The sequence below is a fragment of the Colletotrichum fructicola genome (genome assembly GCF_000319635.2).
Source record: "Colletotrichum fructicola Nara gc5 chromosome Unknown KSG_Nara_v1_contig01, whole genome shotgun sequence".
NCBI lineage: Eukaryota > Fungi > Ascomycota > Sordariomycetes > Glomerellales > Glomerellaceae > Colletotrichum > Colletotrichum fructicola.
In genome coordinates this window covers 3,549,046-3,568,638 of record NW_027094051.1, presented here as the reverse complement: position 1 = coordinate 3,568,638, position 19,593 = coordinate 3,549,046, and the positions used below count along the sequence as shown (strand labels likewise).

General features: G+C 57.8%; 6 protein-coding genes across 6 annotated transcripts; 2 read left to right on the top strand and 4 right to left on the bottom strand.

The window, feature by feature from the left end:
* Positions 1-682: 682 nt before the first annotated feature.
* cyt-4 (Mitochondrial protein cyt-4) lies at positions 683-3,960 on the top strand (the record flags this gene model as incomplete). Its single annotated transcript, XM_066150763.1, has 3 exons — positions 683-799; positions 859-1,274; positions 1,326-3,960. The coding sequence occupies 3 exons, from the start codon at positions 683-685 to the stop codon at positions 3,958-3,960; spliced, it is 3,168 nt and encodes a 1,055-aa protein (XP_066009850.1).
* A 2,227-nt stretch (positions 3,961-6,187) lies between these two features.
* Positions 6,188-7,864, bottom strand: CGGC5_v001038 (Rhomboid protein 1; the record flags this gene model as incomplete). The annotated part of the gene is made up of 1 exon (XM_032025621.1): positions 6,188-7,864. One exon carries the CDS (start codon positions 7,862-7,864, stop codon positions 6,188-6,190), a length of 1,677 nt encoding a protein of 558 aa, XP_031877863.1.
* An 800-nt stretch (positions 7,865-8,664) lies between these two features.
* Positions 8,665-9,363, top strand: CGGC5_v001037 (uncharacterized protein; the record flags this gene model as incomplete). Its single annotated transcript, XM_032025620.1, has 1 exon — positions 8,665-9,363. The coding sequence occupies one exon, from the start codon at positions 8,665-8,667 to the stop codon at positions 9,361-9,363; it is 699 nt and encodes a 232-aa protein (XP_031877860.1).
* Positions 9,364-9,899: 536 nt separating this feature from the next.
* Positions 9,900-11,177, bottom strand: CGGC5_v001036 (uncharacterized protein; the record flags this gene model as incomplete). Its single annotated transcript, XM_032025619.1, has 1 exon — positions 9,900-11,177. One exon carries the CDS (start codon positions 11,175-11,177, stop codon positions 9,900-9,902), a length of 1,278 nt encoding a protein of 425 aa, XP_031877865.1.
* Positions 11,178-17,425: 6,248 nt separating this feature from the next.
* On the bottom strand, positions 17,426-18,634 carry CGGC5_v001035 (uncharacterized protein; the record flags this gene model as incomplete). The annotated part of the gene is made up of 1 exon (XM_032025616.1): positions 17,426-18,634. One exon carries the CDS (start codon positions 18,632-18,634, stop codon positions 17,426-17,428), a length of 1,209 nt encoding a protein of 402 aa, XP_031877815.1.
* A 115-nt stretch (positions 18,635-18,749) lies between these two features.
* CGGC5_v001034 (uncharacterized protein) lies at positions 18,750-19,363 on the bottom strand (the record flags this gene model as incomplete). The annotated part of the gene is made up of 3 exons (XM_066150762.1): positions 18,750-18,819; positions 18,919-19,065; positions 19,245-19,363. The coding sequence occupies 3 exons, from the start codon at positions 19,361-19,363 to the stop codon at positions 18,750-18,752; spliced, it is 336 nt and encodes a 111-aa protein (XP_066009849.1).
* Between the last annotated feature and the right edge of the window lie 230 nt (positions 19,364-19,593).

Here is a 19,593-nt window from a genome sequence, read left to right as displayed (position 1 = left end):
CCGGTGGTGAGTTTCCGGGAGTGGGGCCGGACCGGCGCCGGGGGTTGTATCCACTGCCTTATTGGGAAACCGCAGCTTCGTCGTTACGGTCAAAGCATCTCTAGCACCGTATATTCTATGGTCGTGAGGCGTGGGGAGTGAGGTACGCTGCTCAAAAGCTGTAGGCTACATCAAGCAGATGCTGGGCCAAGCCTGCGAGCGATATGAGGTCAGTCTGTGGAGGCATCTCAGGATCAATTGGCCGTACAACGGCGCCTCAGGGTTTTCGCTCTGTAGTGCATCTGCGATAGTTTGAGCCTGGTTCACAATGCACCGGCTGTGTCTTGTGTGTGTTGTCCAGATAAATTTGTTCTCTGAATGCTCTCTGGCCTGACGAGACTGACATGATCCTGTCCACTGGTGCTTGTCACCACGCACTACGCTCAGCTACTGGAACTCATCCGTTAATAAATAGTGACAGAAAAAATGGAATCCTAGAGGCAAAGATCCAAATAACGCTGCATTGCAATACGCTTTTCAATGCAGTCACGTGATAGCGCGCTTGTGGGACCGGGTGGGTCCCAGGTGGCCAAACGTCACGGCCAGAAATTTTGGCGCATGGTGCTCTGAGATCCCGAGGAATCATGGTGAGGGCCGCCACTCATCACAATTTGTTCACAACATCGCTAAAATTTTGCCAGAGATGTTGTCCAGGTTGAGTCGGCCGTCTGGCCGCTTTCAGGGTCTCACGGCCAGGACGCCGGTTTCCTGGGTGGTCACCGGCTCTAGCTTTCAAGAGACCCACGTCAGCCCAGCGAGAGTGAGTTCCCCGGTGAAGGCTTTTATATCGTGAATCACTTTACTGATGAGCAAAATCAGTCACGTGGCGGAGACCGGGGATTCACGAATGTGAGAGGTGGCAGGGGACGCGGCAGGGGAGGACGAGGAGGAGGCGCAATGAGACCCCGGGTCGCATCCCACGACCTTTCGGCCGAGGAAATGGAAAGGATTCGTGAACAGTCCGATATCAGGGACCGTCTCCGAGCCTGGGAGTCTGAGAACCACATCCCCGCCAAGCGTCTACTGTCAGATCTCCCGACCAGAGACATCCCGCTGTCCAACTACTTAACCAGGCCTGACATGCTTCCGGGTTCGACGGAGGCGATCAACGGCCAGTACACCGATTTCAACGACAACAAAAGCCAGGCGAATCGCGCTCTTTATGACGGAGATGAGTTGGAGGACCTGAGAGGCTCTACGTCGGCGCTTGTAGCCGGTGATCTGGTGGAGACGAGGTGAGATATCAAGATCCATGATAGCACAACGGCTTTGCTCACAAGACGCAGGTACGGATCAGGACGCTTGCCGATCCTGGCCATCTGTCTCGGCGATCACCACGGCCTGAAATACTTTTACATGAGCACGGGCGAAGTCGTCCCCGAGCAAAACATCCCCACGCTCTTCACCCTCACCAACTTCATCAACCCCGCCAGCTTCCGCCACATTACAGACATCATCCCCCCGAAGCCAGTCTCCAACCCCCGCAACGTCCTCTCTCACCGCAAAACCGAAGACGCTCTCGCGACCGCCGCCCGTCTGCAGGAGGCTCTGACAACCTTCCGCGCCAACTCCGTCTCCTTCTACCAGGCCCACGACAAGCTCGACCACGCCAGTAGCTTTCTCGCGCTCCCCGACAAGCCGGACTACCTGAGCCTCGAGGAAATCGCAGAGAAGCTGCTGCCGGAATTCCTCAAGGTCAAGGACAAGTTCCCCCCGCACGCCCTATACGCCGTGCACTGCGCCCTGCAGCGCGATGAGTGGGGCTTCCGGCCCCTGAACCTCCGATGGCACCGGCGCAACTACATCTATGAGGTGCGGCCTGACTCCGACGCGCGCATCCTGCGCAGGACGGAGATCCAGGTCCGCGAGCTGATCGAGGGCGCGGCGCTGCGCGAGAAGCCCGCCGAGTCCCTGACCCTCTTGAAACAGAACAGTCTCGGCCAGTTTATCCTCAAGGCGCGCGGCGTCATCGAGGCCAGCCGGCAGAGGAGAGAGTGGACGCCGCACGGCATGATCGGGCCCAGCGAGAAGGAGGCGGACAAGGTCATGATGTGGAGCAACCGGGACCTGGACTACATCCGGTTCATGGAGCTCTGGGCGTGCCATCGCATCGTGCCCAAGGCGTCGCAGCTTGAGACTCTCGGGTCCACCATCCTGCGCCTGACAAACTGCTACACACAAGACGAGTGGCTCGCCCACTGGACCGCCTTCACCTTCCTCCAAGAGATCGGCTGGATCCCGCCGTGGGATATTCCGGCCCGCTACGAGTATCGCTTCCCCGATACGAAAGTCCACAGAGGCACCCCGATTCAAATGCCCCTCGTCGACGTCAATGCCTCACTCAGGCCGGACATCGCCGCCGGGAGCAGACGGGACTGGGGAGACACGACCGTCTTCTGCGTGGACGCCGAGTCGACCACAGACGTCGACGACGGCTTCTCCGTCGAATCGACTGACACGCCCGGCGTGTACTGGATCCACGTCCACATCGCCGACCCGGCCTCGACCATCGACCCCCACTCCGACGTCGCCCGCCGCCTCCAGCAAGCACCTTCGAGTCTCTACCTCCCCGGCTTCCCGAACAAAATGCTCCCCCGCGACCTCGAGCAGCAATTCTCGCTCGACCCGGGCCAGCCCACTCTGACCTTCAGCGCAAAGGTCAACGACCAGGGCCAGATCCTCGACCACAAGGTCGAGCCCGGCATCATCAAAAACGTCCTCCATGTCCCCAAAAACGAAGTCGCCGCCGTACTGCCCGGCCTCCTCACCCAGCAACCCTCCACAACCCCCTTCTCCGTCGGAACCCCGCCGCCCCCCTCCACACCAACAAAACAAATCACCAAAGCCTCCGCCCTCTCCCAAACCGACAGAGACAACCTCCTCCTCCTCAACCGCCTCTGCAAAGCCCTCAAACACCAGCGCGAAAAGAAGGGCCAGCTGCCCCCCTTCCAAGCCCGCTTCAACTCCCCCGAGGTCTCCCTCGCGCCCACCTCCGCCTACGGCGACCCGCAGATCCCCGGCTCCTCCATCATCTGGGTCGGCGACCCCTTCATCCGCTTCTCCGACCACGCCACCACCGAGGCCGACCGCCTCGTCGAACGCCTCATGCACACCGCCGGCGAGGTCGCCGCCCGCTTTTGCGCCGAGCGCAAGATCCCCATCCCCTACAGCACGCAGCCCGAAGCCATCCGCAACAAGTCCGCGCTCGCCGCCTTCCGCAGGACGCAACTCGACCCCCTCACGCTCAAGGGCAAGCCCATCCCCGTCGAGACCCTCCACGCCCTCTTCGCCCTCGTCGGCACCTCCGAGCTCGCCATCGACCCGGCGCCCTTCTACTCCGTCGGCCTCGACGCCTACGCAAAGTCCTCCAGCCCGCTCCGCCGCTACGCTGACCTCGTCGTCCACTGGCAGATCCACGCCGCCCTCGCCCGCGAGCGCGCCACGCAGACCTCCCTCGCCGGCACCGACTGCGCCGAGGCCGACTTCCTCCCGTGGAGGCGGAGCACCCTCGCCCCCGCGCTGCCGATGCTGCAGGCGCAGCAGCGCCAGATCAAGCAGGTCGACAACAAGGACGGCCCGACGCAGTGGATCGCGCAGGCGCTGCTGCGCGCGTGGCGCTTCGGCGAGGCGCCGCTCCCCGCGACGTTCACGTTCGTCGTGGATGGGCTGTACGCGTTCGGCCTGCGCGGGCGCCTGGCGAGCTTTTATAACCTCTCGGCGTCGATTGACCTTGCGCAGCTGAGCGGGTTCGCGAAGATGGCGGAGATTAAGGTGGATGATCTGATTGAGGTGGAGATTAAGGATATTAACGTCGTGACGACGCAGATTTCGGTGCAGCCGTTGAGGAGGTTGGCGTCGGCGCCGGCGCAGAAGCAGCCTGGGGTGACGGGGCCGGGTGTCGCTGCCCGTGTGGCTGTATGATGAGAAAGGGTTTGTAAATGAGAGGCAGTTAATGACCTCGTGTAAGATCATGTTTATAGCATAGACTCCCCAAAACGTGTACAAGACAGAAACGGTTGGCAGGAAGGGACTTGCCTCAGGAACGACTCAATTATACCACTTGATTTCAAATTGGAAATTGGCGTGTGAAATATGGTGAGCTATCTGAATCAAGCAACAGTAAAAGAGTAGAGGACCTTTGTCAAAGCATTAAAAAAGGAGACAAGACCCGGCAAGGGTGCGTATGGCTATCCAGCCCGCCGATACTGCATGATTCTGCAATGAACCAACAGCCTCGGCTCTGAGCTAGCTTTCGAGATTAAGTACGCAAGGGTTGAGATGCCTTGAAACGACGTAGTAGTTCGAGAGCTCGCTCTACCGATCTGCGGATGTCTTACGGCCAGGTTGAAGATGGTATCATCGCACTAAATGCTGATGAAACGCGAGGGTTTGAGTCATATAAGAGACGGTACAGTTGGAAAATCAAGAGTTTGAAGAAAGAAAGGGCAGACAATCAGGTTCTTCCCATTTCCATTTGTTCGACGTCATATCCACCAAGACTCCGGATCAAACAGTATGGCTGTATTCAACAGTTTAAAGCCTTTGAAAGGGCCCGGATCAGTATGAATTCGCCGAATAACACAGTGGCAAGGATGATGGACGGTAAGGCATCTGCAGACGTGACTGACATTAGCAGACCAAGCCTCTGCTTCCCCATTCAGCCGTTTCCCAAGTCACCATTGAAGCGAAGTCGTGCATCCGGCAACTGACGCCTGGTATTCCTTGCTTTAGGCAAGGCATGTAGCATGACGGAGCTGAACAAATACACCCCAGACCAAGCCGCTACTGCCCCATGTGTAAGTCGCAAATCTAGATGAGCCAGCCCACGGAGCAGGTTTCCATGTGGAATTACGGAGGAACTATTTAGCAAGAGAGGGTCCAAGTGTTGAAAAGAACGGGCAAAATGAGACTTTGTTCTAACCGGGATTTTGGTTGCTATAGGTTGAAAATTGTTTTCCCGTTCATTGAGACGCCAATCTCTCCTACAGGACTTTGGCATCCCTTGTGGACGCTTGCAGTCCTGCCAGACTCCCCTGCTCTTCGTCCACCGTGTATTTGTGTATTCAACTTCGAATTAATCAGAGAAGACGACGTCAAACGTGGAGCATCAATGAGTCCAACAAAGTGAAGCCCCAATTACTCTTCCTTACTTGCTGTTTTACTGGCGGGATGGCCGGGTTGCTGGGTCACACTCAAAATAACAAGTCTACCCAGAGATCGAAATCAATTTGATAAAAGAAATCTTATCCCAAGTTCCAGTGTTTGATTTATATCCTTCCGGCAAGAAACCGAACCAAGACTTAAGCATCATAGCTAGAGGCGGGCGGTGAGTGACTGTCTCCAACTGGAGCCTACTACGACAATCTATTGGAACTCGTTGATTTGCGGTAGAAATACTATCTTCTTAAGTCGAGTTCTGAGAGGCGGGTTGGTTCCCCATTCGTGTGATGGCACAGCCGGAGAATTACGCGCCGAGTCATCCTGAAACAAATGCCGAGTCTCGTACGGACTGTTGATCCAAGGCCTAGATAGAAGACGGTCGAAAAGCCTGAAGTGACAACATCTCACCATGCATTGTCAAGCCAATGTTCTTGCATTTCAAGAACCAGAGAAGTCGAATCACGCTTTCCCCGAGGTTATGTTCGAACTAAATGCAAAAAGTTTATCCCTTTGAATGTACGGCCATCAGTAGCTTCGTCATCATCTCTGGGGCATATAAACGCCAGTTGACCTCTGTACGTTGTACCTCAAAATGCAAGGTCTGTTGTTCCAGGACAGGGCCATGTCATAACGAGATCCTATATGCTTTTCGTCTAATAGGCGGCTTGAAGACCCTTGCTATCTTGTCATCGCAAGGCTTGCTTCTGCGTATTCCTCATGTATAACAAGATGACGGTGGAAGTGCGGGACGACGAACTTGACTCGGCTGCTCAGACCGCCTCCTCCCTGACAGAAGAGATTCGGCCACCACACTGAACTTTGGAAGACACTCACAAGCATTGAGTTTGAGAGCCAACGGCATTTGCTAAGAACTGAAAAGTGGTATTTGCGTACACTATATAGTAGTACAAATAGGACATATCTATCCATCATCCCCTGCCCCATATCACTCACTCACTCTACTCTACAACATCACACACACACCTCTTCACGCCTTCACATCCTCATCCCCATCCTCCCTCGGCGGCGCATCTTTCACGAGATCCTCCCTCGCCTTGGGAACCTCCTTCCTGCCGGTAACAAGCTCAATGCCAATCAACCCAGCCAACATTCCACACAAATGGCTCGTCAGATCGACCGTCTGCTTGCCCCTCCGGAACAGCGCGGCGATGTGCACACCCAGTAGCACCGCCAGAAATCCCAATCCCTGCGGCCCGTTCATCGGGTCCGGCGGGAAGCCCAAGATCTTGAACGTATCGAAGCGGTGCATCCAGAAGTACGCCGTCGCCGTGCCGAACACCGCGCCCGACGCGCCGACCGTCGACACCGTCAGGATACCCCGCAGCGTGTAGATGGTCAGGCTGCCGAGCAGGCCGAGCGCGCCGGAGGCCATGTATATCGCCAGGAAGTTCGCGCGGCCGATCTCGTCGTGCAGCGCGGTGCCGACGAACCACAGGCCGACCATGTTGGTCGCCAGATGGCTCAGCGTTGCGTGCGAGAAGTTGGCCGTCAGCATCGTCACGGCGCGCGGCATGCCGTGCACCATGATGAAGTAGCGGTTGAGGAAGCCCCACAGCGGCGGGACGTGCCAGGCGGCGTAGACGAGGGCGTTGAGGCCGATGAGGAAGCCGACGGTCGCGGTGGAGGCCGAGACCTCGGGGTACAGGCGCTCGGTGTCGTGGGGCGGGGAGTAGACCATGGCGGCGGCGGCGAGGGCGCCGACGAGCAGCGCGACGACGGCGTAGGAGGGCAGCAGGCGCTCGAAGAAGGTGAGCTCCGGCGGGGCGTCGAGGTTCGAGGTGAGTTGGCCCTGCTCCTGCCACTTTTGCATGCGCGGGCTCATGGGCGGCCGCTTGATGGGGACCGTGGCGACGGCGCCGCCGGGCACGGGCGGGGGGAGGCCCTTCTCTGCGGCCTCGCGCGCGATACGGGCTTCTTCCTCACGAGCCTTGGCCTGGTTCTTGGCGCGGATGGCGTCCATGACGCTGTAGCCGTACACCGGGTCCGGTTTGACCTCCTCGGGAGCGTTGTCCTTGTCGCTGTTTCTGAGGGATGTCTTGGCCGAGTCGGTGTCGGCGGCAGCGTCGCCGTCGGCCTGTTCGGCGATTTCCTTCTCCAGCTGCGCGAGCTCGTCCTCGGCGCGCAGGCCGGCGTTGAGGATCTCGTCGACGGGGACGTTGTCGCGGAGGTACTCGAGCGCGGCGGCGCGCTGCTCGGGGCGGAAGGAGGCGGTGTTCACGGTGAAGATCGGGTCGTCGAGGGTTCCGGCGACGCGGCGGCCGTGGAGGATTCTGAGGAGGCGGTTGGCGGCGTTGGGTTTGATCGCGGGGCCGAAGACGGCCTTGACCTCGGCGGCGGTGAGGTCCTTCTCGCGGAAGGGGAGGCCGGTCTTGTCTCTGTAGTCTGCGGGGAGGTCTTCGTATTCGCGGATGATTGTGGATTTGGCGGACGAGGAGGAGGAGGCGTAGCGGGGTTGCGTCGCCCTCGCTGCGGGCGAGGGCCAGAGGTTACGATGGATCGGTGACCATGATGACCTCGTGACGCGGGGGGCAGAGAAGGTCGAGAGGAGTCGGAATGGTGAGGAGGAGGTTGCGGCGCGGCGGCATGTTACGGGCAGGCCGAGGCCGAGGAGGGATCGCGCGGGGAGGATGAGTGAGGTATTCATGGCTCCTGGGAGCCCCGTTCGGGCCGGTCGTTGCAGCGCACTGGGGAGCTTGTTCACTCCTCAATGCGCCGGTGCCGAGTGCGGGATTCGGTGGGAATCAGGTGTTCCAGGGGGTAATTCCCGTCTCAATGGGGGACAAACGCTCCCACTTCCTCTCGAGGCTTCCAACGTTGCGTGGTTCGATGAGTGCGCACCGAAGAAGTCATCGACTCTAGAAATTCCTGAGTGACGGAATCAGGGCCGCACCAACGGTTCGGCGGCGGTGTGTTCCGGACCACGGCATGGTGTGAATTTAGTCTGACCCGGCAGGCCCTAAAGGTACGATTGGTCGTTATCGATAAGGATGATGTCGACGGGGCGTTGTATCACCACACCCTCCAACCTTTCTTTCCTCCCTCCCTCCCCTGTTGGTAACCCCACTGCAGGAACCTTCCACCCCGCGGTTTGCGTACCTACCAGGCAACCTGAACTTGTTCCTGCTGCTCCTGCCGTTGCTGCTGCTTAGCAAGAACCCAGCACCGAGGTTTGGCAGGAAGCTGTCCGTCACACTACGTTACCTACGCAACACCACCACTACAATTCTACACCAAAGCTCACCCTGCGACGACCATCGCCAAAGCAGCGCACGATCGCGCCCATCCTCACCTACGTCACACCTTCTCAACGTAACAAACGAAACACTATCCTCCACCAAAACCACATCGACATTCGACCTACCTTCACTTATCACCTCTCACTTCACCAACCATAGCCAAAAACAAAAAGAAAGAAATCAAAAAGTCAACACCACAAACACAAACATGTCCTCCGCCGACACCGCCCCAATATCCCCCACCCGCTTCGCCGCCGCCCTCAAAGACCTCTCCCTGCCCACCCTGCACCTCAAGGTCCTCGAGATCCGCAACTCCATCCTGCACCTGCAGTACTCCAACGCCCAGCTCAAGCCCTTCGCCGAAGGGCTCGCGACAACCCTCGACGCCGCCACCGACGCCGCCGCCGGCCGCCCGGACCCGGACTGCGTCGAGGCCATCCGCGAGAACGAGGCCGTCATCGCCCGCATGGAGGAGCGCGTCGCCATCATCCGCGCAGAGGTCGAGGAGCGCGGGCACAGCTGGAACGAGTTCCGCAGCAAGGAGGAGGTCGACGAGGCCGAGGGGGACAAGGCGGAAGGCATTAATGGAACGGGTGTGAACGGGACCGCTACTGCTGCGACGACGACGACGGCGACGAATGGATTGGCTGCTGCGAGGGACGAGGAGGAGAGGACTGCAAACGGCGCGGGTGCTGCTGCCGCGCCGAGCGCGCACCCTGCGTGGTTGGACGGCACTTTCCAGACGGGCACGATACGCAACGGGGAGATCCAGCTGGATGCCCAGCCGGGGCAGCGAGCGAATGGAACCGGCGGCCGGCTGACGGACGAGGAGCTTCGTCGGGCGATGGAGGAGCAGATGAGAGGCCTTGGTCAGGATGATGATGAGGATGGCGGCATGCACTTGTAGACGAGGCGGAGGATACCTACCGCTTTTCCAAGTCACTACTTAAAGATGGGGCGGCGTTCATCATGATTCGGAGAGAAATTAGGTTGGTGGAAATGGAAAAAGAGAAAAAAGGTCACGGAAAGAGATAATACCCTCATGTTCCTATTTTGCTTGCTAGCATGCCATAACAAAGGGAAGCTGAAAAAGAAGTGGAAGCTTGATCGCATCTATGTGCGCATCCAAGTGTCAAAGTGAGAAAGGAGAATGAATGAGGGATCCGACTGAATAAAAAGTAGTCGTCCCTTGGTGAGCAAGAAAAAAGAAATCAACCCAGAGCCAATCCTCCTTTTGGGGAAAATCAAGAAATCATGTTCCGTATGCTGCTTGCTGCTTTTGCGCACATCTCAACGCCGATGCCGATCCAATCCGTTGTAATGCAGATGCCCTTGCCTGAACGCTATGCCCCCCATTGTAATAATGCAGTTGATGGCCCCCCATGGAAAAGTGGCAAATGGGGCCATAAGGAAAGGAAAGTTTTGTGTGTCCCTGGGGACGTGTTATGAAATGGTTGCTGGTGTAGTCGGTGTGTTCTCATCCGACTTGAGGACGATCGGGTTGGTCGAGGCCTTGGGTGTGATGTCGGCGTCCTTGGCCGTGGCATTAGGTCTGGTGCCGTTTGGCCGTGCCTTCAATGCCTGTCTGGTGTTTGACCGGGAGCTGGTGATTGTTTCCAGCTTGGGCCGTCGGGGAGGGCTCGCGTGTCCCAGCGAGTCCCAAGCGCGGTGCTGAACGTAGTCGTCCTCATCCGAAGACGTCTCCTCCGGCGTGGCGGGGACTCTTCTGGCGCGGGCTCTGCGTCTTCTCTCTACCAGTTCGCCGTCTGATGATACTTCGGATTCCAAAGAAAGGCTGCGGCTACGGTTGGACATGTTCTTGCTCGAGACCGTTGACTTTCTAGATCTTGACCCGATAAGCGAGTCGATTAGTTCCGATTCCGAGGGGGTCTCGTCATGGCGGGGCTTCTCCGCCTGTCGCAGCTTCTTCTGGAGCGCCTTCTCGCGGACGAGCCTGTCAAGGGGAGGCTCCTCGGAAGCCATGGTTCTTCTGCTGCCGACAGTGCTGGTGCTGTGTGTTCTGGTGACGGGTACTCGGCCTTCCATGAGCTTGGCTGGTGGTGGCGGCTGCAACATCCACTTGAGGGCGTCGGGACGAGAAGGCTTGCTTCCGACAATTGGGGGGTGGTAGTCGTTGACTGGGGGGTTCCGCGGCGTGGTGTAGAAATTCTCGCGATCTTCGTCCGTGATGGCCTTCTCGCGACCCAGCTTCTCCTCGACGTAGCGTCCCGCCGTCTTGCCTGCTCCGACGATGTTGTCCATGAGCTTGTGGCCCATGCCAGACAGATTGTGGCCCCATAGCTCCTCATCTTCGCGTTGGTATAACGTCCTGTTCCACCCATCGCCAGACAATTTCCGTGCCTGCTCCTGGCTGATTGTCGGGCTGACGGGACCGGTGCTCTCGGCGGCGGTGCTCGCACATCCAAAACTCGCAGCGGTACTCGCGCGGCCAGCACTCTGCAGGCCTCTCTGGCTGGCGTTTTTGCTTGCCGACTTCTTGGGAAGGTGGGGTCCCATGGCCATCTCTTCAGCCCAGTAGGGGTTGGTGTGGAAGGGGTCGGGATGACGATACAGTCCCGGCTGCTCCATTTCTATGCGTCTCTTTACCTCTCTTTCCTCCTTGGCCTTCTTCTTCGCCTTCCTAAACGCTTTCATCTCGTTACATGGTGTGCAGGCGAGGTAGTAGAAAATGGCCGACTGGATAGCGACGGGTAAAGACATGATGGCGATGAATTGGCCGTAACCCCGGCAAGGGGAGAACGAGCAGAAAGTAGTCGGCGGCCGTGGGTGCACGTATACATCGAATGCTGAGGTGTCGTGTGTGGTGGAGGTTGTCGAGGGTATTATAGACGGGGTGTGTGTGTGGGAAGGTAGTGCCTCGTGGCGGTTCGCGGGGAGAGGATGTCTATGCTCTTTGGTGGGAGAAGTGACAGGAACCAGGACCACAGAGGTGGATAGGTGTCTGCGGTAATGTCGAGGTTAAAGGTTATGGTGGGTTAGGTAGGCGAGCAGTGTTGCAAGTACTCGGTGGGTGAGTAGGTGGTCTCGTAGTCAGGTAGGGTGAGGTGAGTGATCTGAGTGATGGTCGAAGGAAGGGACCGCGTGCCAGCGCCAGAGAAGTTTAAAGCGCCATTGAAGTGAATCACCGGCGCGCAGCCCAAGACACAGTTTCGGTACGGAGGCGCAATTGCTTTAAGAGTGGCTCGGCCTGTGCGGCCCCCTGGGTACCGGGAGTATCGAGGATTGGGTTGGCGGACGGGAGGGTTTCAAGGTTGGCACCAAACGGCTATTTCGAGGGGTGTGTGTGGTCAGGGACGTTTGGTGGACGCTTGGTGGCTCGAGGGAGAGAGAGTTGTGCCTCTGCAAGGTAAGACGCCTCTTTGGTTGTGTTTGCTGAGTGTGTAATTGTGTTGAGTTGTCTGTTCCGGGACCGTAGCGCAGAGACGGCGTTCGGGGTGTGCCGGGCGAGGGATGGACGGGGTGTATGCGGGTGGTCGGACGGACTGAGGAAGAAGGCAGATGATGGCGATGGTGATGCCGGGGGCTTGCGTCGCGTGAGCAATGAGACGGTTAGATCTGGCACATGGGGGTTATTGGGTTGGCAGTGACCAGCTGCTTGGTTAGGTAGGCAGTTGAGGATGGCAAGAAGCAAAAAGAAAAGAGGATAGCGGGAGTAGGGTGAAAAGCAAGGCGAATTGGACCGAATTGTTGGAGAGTAGTAGAAGCAGAGACGTCGACGTTTCGAAAAAGGGAGGCAGAGGCTTGCGCAATGAGAGACGGGAGTCGGGAGTGCTGGTCGCTAGTACTGGCGCTGGTGCTGGTGCTGGTGCTGCCACTGGCGGTGCTCGAATCAACGGTATCCGTACTGGGTCTGGCACTGGAACGAAAGGAACCTGGAAGGGGGGGGGAGTGGGTGGAGGACGGACGGGGACTGGACGGATGGAGGGATGGGGCTTGGTGCAGCAGCAGCAGCGCAGCAGTGCCTGTGGACGGGTCGTGGTGCTGCTGGGTGGGTGGAGGGGGAAGGGAAAGTATCAGGTACCTTGCTGCTTCAGCACATGCTATGGTATGGGTTCCAATGAATGTTGCCAATGGCATGGCTCAATGGCCCCAAATTCCAGTGGAAATCACTGCAGTCTGCGAGAGATTGCGACTGTGGCCCTCCTCCCCCCATCCAGGTCCCAGGGCCTCCACAGATTCAAGCGATGAGGGGCCCTGACCCCCGTCCTCGAGAGGATCGTGGATTGGGGGGACAGGGCACCGTAACTTCCAGATACGGCGCCCTCCATGCGCCGTGTGCCAATAGCAAAAGCCAGCGGCGCAGTGTGGGGTTTCTGCTTTCACGATGCGTCTCTCTGCACCTCCAACATGCGCCATCTGCCTCTTTCGGGTTTGAGGAGGTTGGACAGCAGCACTCGACACTCGACACTCGACACCCGACGCGGGGGGAGCGGTGATGGCGCCTCACCTTCCACCTACGGATGTCGGGCAGTACCACCTGTCTACTGCATCAGGTAGTACGCAACCGATGTTGGAACACATCCTACCTGCTGTACCTGCACAGCAAGAGCAAGAGCAAGGCAAGGTACGCAGCCAAGCAGCGCCCAGGGGCCCTGTGCCTGTCCAGTGCGTCAGCCCGTCGCCCGTATCCAGGACGAGGAGGTGCTCCCGGGGAGGACGAGGACGAGGGCGAGGGCGAGGACAAGAAGGACGAGGATTGGTGCACCTCGCGCATTACAGCGCAGCGCAGCGATTCCACGTCCAACATGTTTCCACCTCGACCGCCTCGAATCTTCCGCCAACGCACCGGCCAAGATGCCTTCTGTTCCTTGGTTTGCGTGAACGGGATTTCCCTGCAACACCTGTCCGTGTCTCCGGGGAGATGTGCGCATCTCACTGTCCATGACATGTATGTTGTTACGCACATCAAAATATGCCCGCCAAAGCTGTCCGACTCGGGCTCAGAAGATCCCAATGGGCCAAGCAATCCATCATCCATCAGGTACGCTGTGAGTGTGTGCTATCCACCACTTGACGTCCTCCAGACAAACAGCCACTGACAAGTACCAGTGACTTCCCTCCCCCCGACAACGCCCCCTCCCCCCCTCGACTTGGCCCGGCGTTCGACCTTGAATACCATGCGCTCTTACCGAACCCTCATCGCCTCAATCCCTGACCCATTCCCGCCCGACACTCACCAGTGACACCATGCGAGGGTGCTCCCCCCGCCCAAGGCCTTGGGTGCTGCTGCCGGAGTCATGAATCTGCAACTCGGCCAATTTACGCCGTGTCGCGCCCTTACACATTCAACACGCGCTGGGCGATAATTCCTCGCGTCGTCGACAGACTATCGTTCCCCTCCGCCCACTCGCATCGATCAATCCATCAGTCAATCGATAGTGGCTCGCTGGCATTCTTCAGTCGACAGTAGTGCATCCAAGCCAAGATTGATGTCAGAGTCGGGCGATATCGATTAGAGGGGGGCATGAAAAAAAAAAAAAAAAAAGGAGGTCAAATGAAATTTCCTCTGCACCCAATTTCCACCCCAAACTTGGCTCGGTACACGCCTACCTGGACTAGTTACCACCCAAAACTCACCCATGAATTATCAGCCAGACCGTTGCTTGTCTCACTCTCGGCCGTCCGCGCCCCCGAGAACGTCCCGCAGTGACCATTCGTTCCCATGGCGGCTCGAACGGCGCCGCGGGCGCGCGGAGGCGGCGTCGTCCTGGCGGCCGGCCACTCTACGTCCTGCTTTCTAGCACCGACACACGTTTTCCTTCGCTGCTTTTCCCGCGCGAGCTGCCTGTCTCTGGCGTAGCGTCGGCCTGAGGGGCGTCCTGACTTGTCTTGGTCGCTAAGGGAATGGGAGATATGAGACAAGACGTGCGCCTCAGCGTTTGGCGCGCCAAAGCACCTAATTTTTCCCATTTCCTCCCTTCTCACCTTTTCCGGCATCTGTCTCTGTCATTCTTGTTTCCAGTGTTGTCGGCACAGGCCTTTCTTCTCTTCTGACAGACAGCGAACGAAGGGACCTCGGGGCGCATCGAACCCTCAAACAGGGGACCCTCGTTGGAGGGATATTATCGACGCCTATCGATACTCATGCCCTGTCGTTTCCACACCTCCCCTACACCACTTAGGTTCCCTCCCACATCCCCCTCCCTCACCAACAGGACCCGTGCCATGCGCAATGTACCGCCGTACCGTCAACCTCCTCCAGTTGATCCCCCATTCGCCGAGATATCGACAAGACGCATGCCATTTTAGACAATCCTTAGCCCACGCCGTTCAAAGAGGTTACAGATGATCGATGTCACAATGCGTTTCGCGCTAGCCAGTCGATTCCTCGGAATTCAACGTCGATCCTTTTTCTTCTAGACGTCGATCATCTACAGAAGGCGTTCCTCGAGCACAGCGAGGAATACATCATTCTTGTGCAATCGTCATGGGACGTCCATCACCGACAGCCTGGGGAACGATGACGAAGGTTTCAAGAAACCACTACTGTCTCGACCAACGACAACCTGTGGCGAAAAAAGAAGAAGAGAAAGGAAGCGCATTGAGGATAACATCACACACATCCCATCCCATCGTGTTATCCCCCACCCTCCACATCACTGTCGTTCGTTTGCTCGCTCGCCTGTCAATGCCATGCCTGCCAACACAAAGCAACTTTACCCGGCCCCCCTCCTCTCCATCTCAACCTCGCCTGCCGCCGCAACCTTCATCGGCACCACTTCACTTCACAATGCATGCTCTTCCCGCGGCAGCCTACCAGTCGATTACTTTCCTTCCCGTGAGCCTCCTCAATAGCCTTTACGGCTGAACGAACCACATCACTAAACCCGCCCATCTCTCGCGAATCCCATGAACCTTCTTTTCCCAACATGAAAAAACAAGAGACGACTTACACATACTGCAGCAAGGCGTACGTACACTCGCCAATTCTAAGCAATGCCTCGTTCCTTTCTTTCCTCGGACGGCGAGAGGAAACAAACGGCGCGTAATCCCGCGTGCCAAGACCATGCAAATGAGAGCGAGAGAGAACGAGAGAAAAGCAGAGATCTCACTAAAATCTCGTAACCTAACGCAATGTAAAAATAAACTTAGCACGATCCCGTCATCTAACGAAACCCTGTAGATCCTCCCTCCTCCTCCAGAGGAGGGGCCCGTGATGCTGCGACGACCCCCCTCCCCCATCTTTCCGCGTCGCGACTAGCAACCGGGAGGGAAAAACAATGCCGATATCCAAAGCGAACGCGGAACTCCCAACGTCAGCGAAGTGCTGGATATGATGATGGGAGGGTGGTAAAATTGCATGCAGTGCAAAGGCTGTCTGCGTAACTTTCTGTGCACAGGGTTTATTGAGTTGTCTAAGTAAAAACGAACTAGACATTGGACAACCAAAGCTCAGTTCCCTTCTCGTCTTGAATATCTACCTCTGAGATATCATCCTGCAACCATGGATGTAGTCCAAATCCCTCACCCAAGGCCCAAAAAAAACCTCCCCAAGCACCCGTCGTCGTCGTATGCAATATACGGCTCCACCCCCGACACCGTCTCCTGTACAACACATCTCCCCATCCCACGCACCCGGCCACTCGTTCGTTGGTGCGTTCCGAACCCACCATTAATCCCAAAATTCCGTTGAAAACACGTCTCAAAAGTCCGACTACAACCACCGGCCGCCGCCAACCTCCCGTCCCCACTCGCCCAACCGGTCCCCGAACCTCCGCAGCCGCCCATCCATCCTCCCGCCCTCCGCTCAATCCCCGCCAATCTAGGTCGACACAAACACCAAAAATCCAGCCTGTACAGCCGCTACTGCCAAACTACTTCCCTTAGCCTCCATGCACCTATCTCGCAGAGCAGTGCCAGTCCAGTCCAACTGACCAAACCAAACAACCGCTGCACCAACATCACACCACACAACCTATAACCTACAACCCGCATCAGCCCGGCTCATGCATGTCTCAACCCCAAAGATCTCGCAGATCGACTGCGGCCATCACCATCGTCCATCGGGAAGGGGCGGTCAGTCAATCTCGCGCGCGTGGCCCCCCACACGTAGGCGCCGGCACGGCAGCTCACTCCCACTCCCACTCCCGTCCCTCCGCCAACTGGCTTCTCTCACATGCTAGACAAGACAGCTTACCCCAGTCTCGTCGACTCGTGGTGAGCGCAGCCATATCCCGCGTAAAAATCGTAGAGCATGTCGTCACGGGACTGGGCGTGGATCGCATGAACGTGGGGTCGCAGCTCATTACGTCCAACCGGCAGGATCCCGGAGAGAGACATTCAAAGGAGCCACCAGTCGTCACAGCGGAAAAGTGATGTTCACAACGAAAGACATGCATGGCCCGAGACATAGAACGGGGTGAAAAAAACCTATTGAAAGTATCTTGCGGGAATCTGCGCTAAACACAACACGACAGACGTGCCATGGCCGTTTCCCATGTGATTCAACCAATTTTGCCCTAAGAGAGGTTCCATTTTGTTCGCTTTCGCCCCGAGACCCAACTTCCTGGCTTCATCGACATCGTGATCTGTCGTTGTCATCCCCCGCTTCGTCACACGTCAGGTCTCGAAGCCGAATAGAGAGAGAGAGAAATCGAAAAAAGCATGTGCAAATCACTTAGCCCGCTGGCCAATGTCCCCCAACTCCAGATCCCATACCGATGCTGAGATCTTTTTTGTATGTGTGCGCGATAGGCCGATGGCAAGCCACGTGCCTTCCCCGGCCGCGCCTCCGCCTTGCGCGGACGCGATCGACTCGAGTTCGGCGCCCCTCCATGACGTCGAAAGGGGATGCATGTGAGAGTTTTTCGTTGGTCCGCACTCCAGGAAGAAGTATTGTACAGTTAAAATAACAAGTGACAGTCAGACGACGCCCGATGATGGGATATGATGTAGGAGCGTGCGTCTAGAGCGGAATGTCCTGGAGAACAATGAGGGTGCGTGACCGTTTATACGTCCCACTCCTCCTCCTGGGTGCTCAGGGCGGAGAAGGAGCCGTAGGAAGGAGCAGGCTTCGCAGTCTTGCCGTTGGACGCAGCCGGCTTCTGGACGGCCTGGGCAATGGGGCGAGACTGGGCCGGGGCGGGAGCGGCGGCGGCGGGGGCCTCGACCTCGGGCTCGGCAGCCTGAACCTCCTTCTTGGCCTTCTTGGACTTCTTGGAAACGGTGTTCCACTCATCCTCCTGCTTGAGCTGCTCCATCTGCTCCTCCTCGGAGGGGAGCGAAGAGATCCAGTTGTCGGAGGCCGGGGCGGGAGCAGCGGCGGCGGAGGTGCCGTTCTGGGCAGGAGCGTCGAAGGTGTCGAGAGGCTGGACGGCAGCAGAGCTGCCGTTGGTGGAGGCGCCGTTGGGGCTGCCGGCGGTCCAGGAGTTCTTGCCGTTGGCAGCAGCCATGAACTGGGAGCCGTCCTTGGCGGGGGTGCCGGAGGCGATGCGAGCGGTGCGGAGCTGCTTCTCGAGCTTGACCTTGCGCTCCTTCTCCTCCTCCTCGCGAGCAGCCTTCTTGGCCTCGGCCTTTTGGCGGTTCTGGCGCTGCTTCTTGGTCTCGGCCTTCTCGGGGACCTTCTGGTTCTTGGGCTTGGTGGCCTTCTCCTCGGTGCCAGTCAGGCGGAGGACGGAGGGGCCGGCGGCGGTGGGCTCGAGCATGTCACTCACTCCGCTGGCGTCGACGGGCGCCACCTCGGGGGAAGCGGCGGGAGACTCCTCAACAGCCTCGACGGCAGGGGCCTGAGCGGGCTCCGGCTCGGCGACCTCAACGGGCTTCTCGACAGCGCGGGACTGCTTGACGGACTTTTGCTTCTTCTCCTTGTTTCCAGAAGACTTGCCATCAAACTTCTTGCCCTCCTTTGCGGCGGCCATTCTTCTGGCAAAGTCATTGTTGTCGACCTTCTCATCAGGGTCGTTGCTCAGCCAAGCGGATGAGTCGTTGGCGGTGGAAGAGGCCTTGTCCTCTGCAGGCTTTTGTGACGCAAAGGCAGCCTTTCTTGCCTTCTTTGCGTTGTTCTCCTTGCGCGGCTCGACGTATGGCTTGACTCCCTTGGGAGCAATCTGCTTGCCGTTCTTCTCGGCCATGTAGTAATAGGTCAGACCTCCAGCCAGAGCAAGAACCACCAGGTATCCGCCCATAGTCTGGGTCGTGAGGAACTCGGAAGTAGGCATTGTGACTGGTATTGGAGGCTCGAGGCACTCGCTTTGCGATGGATATTAAGGGGTTTGTGGATTAAGCTCGCAAGGTGCGATCGAAGACGGTGGGTTATCGGAGCAATACCGAAACCTATGCCGAGATAACACAAGGCGTGTCTTCGTGCTTCACGGATGTTGAAGAAGCGGAGAGGATGGGATGTCTGTTCAATGTGAAGTTAGCATCAGGGCAAGATTTGAGTTAAGCTTTGAGTAGATGCATTCATCCAGGGTAGCTGGGGCAGGTGCAGATGGGCACATACAGAGGGATGCAATCGGGCGCAACAATTGATGGCTCGATGCAGATAATGTGCAGAAGTGATGGGGGCGGGAAGGTGTGAAAATTGTAGAAGAAGGGAAGAGAGGCAAAAGGGTGATGAAAGAGGTGTTTCAACCACGCGATTGAAAGACTGGCAGGATGTCGTGTTCAGATGCCAGGTAGCTTGGCAAGAGCAAGGAGCAGGCAAAAAAAGTTACCAGGTGGCTTCTCAGCAAATATCCAATGGGCGCCAATGGGTGTGGTCGTCCGGTGGTCCAGTTTGGTGCTAGCAGTCCACTAAGGTGCCAGCAATGGGGATTTCTGACAGACCAGGACTCGGGCAAGGGAAGGGGTCCCGTCACGGATTCAAGACCCGACCGCCGCAAAAGCTGCTGCTGCTGCTGCTGATGCTCCTGTTGCTGCGCTGCTGCACCGTACCCGGTGTGCATCCGAATCCCCAAGAGTGGGAATTACGAATCGGGTTTGGTGTCGTTGCCGCAGGTCGCAGGTGCCCCAGGGATGTGTTTGGTCTGGCCGGAGAGCTGAGTTGAAGCGGGAGGCGAAGACACCGGCAAGAGAGAAGTGTCCAGGCCAATTTGCGCGTAGCAAAAAAAGAAATAACCGGAGGCAATTGGTGATTCGCAAGGCTGAACAGGCAATTGGATTGAAGCGAAGAAAA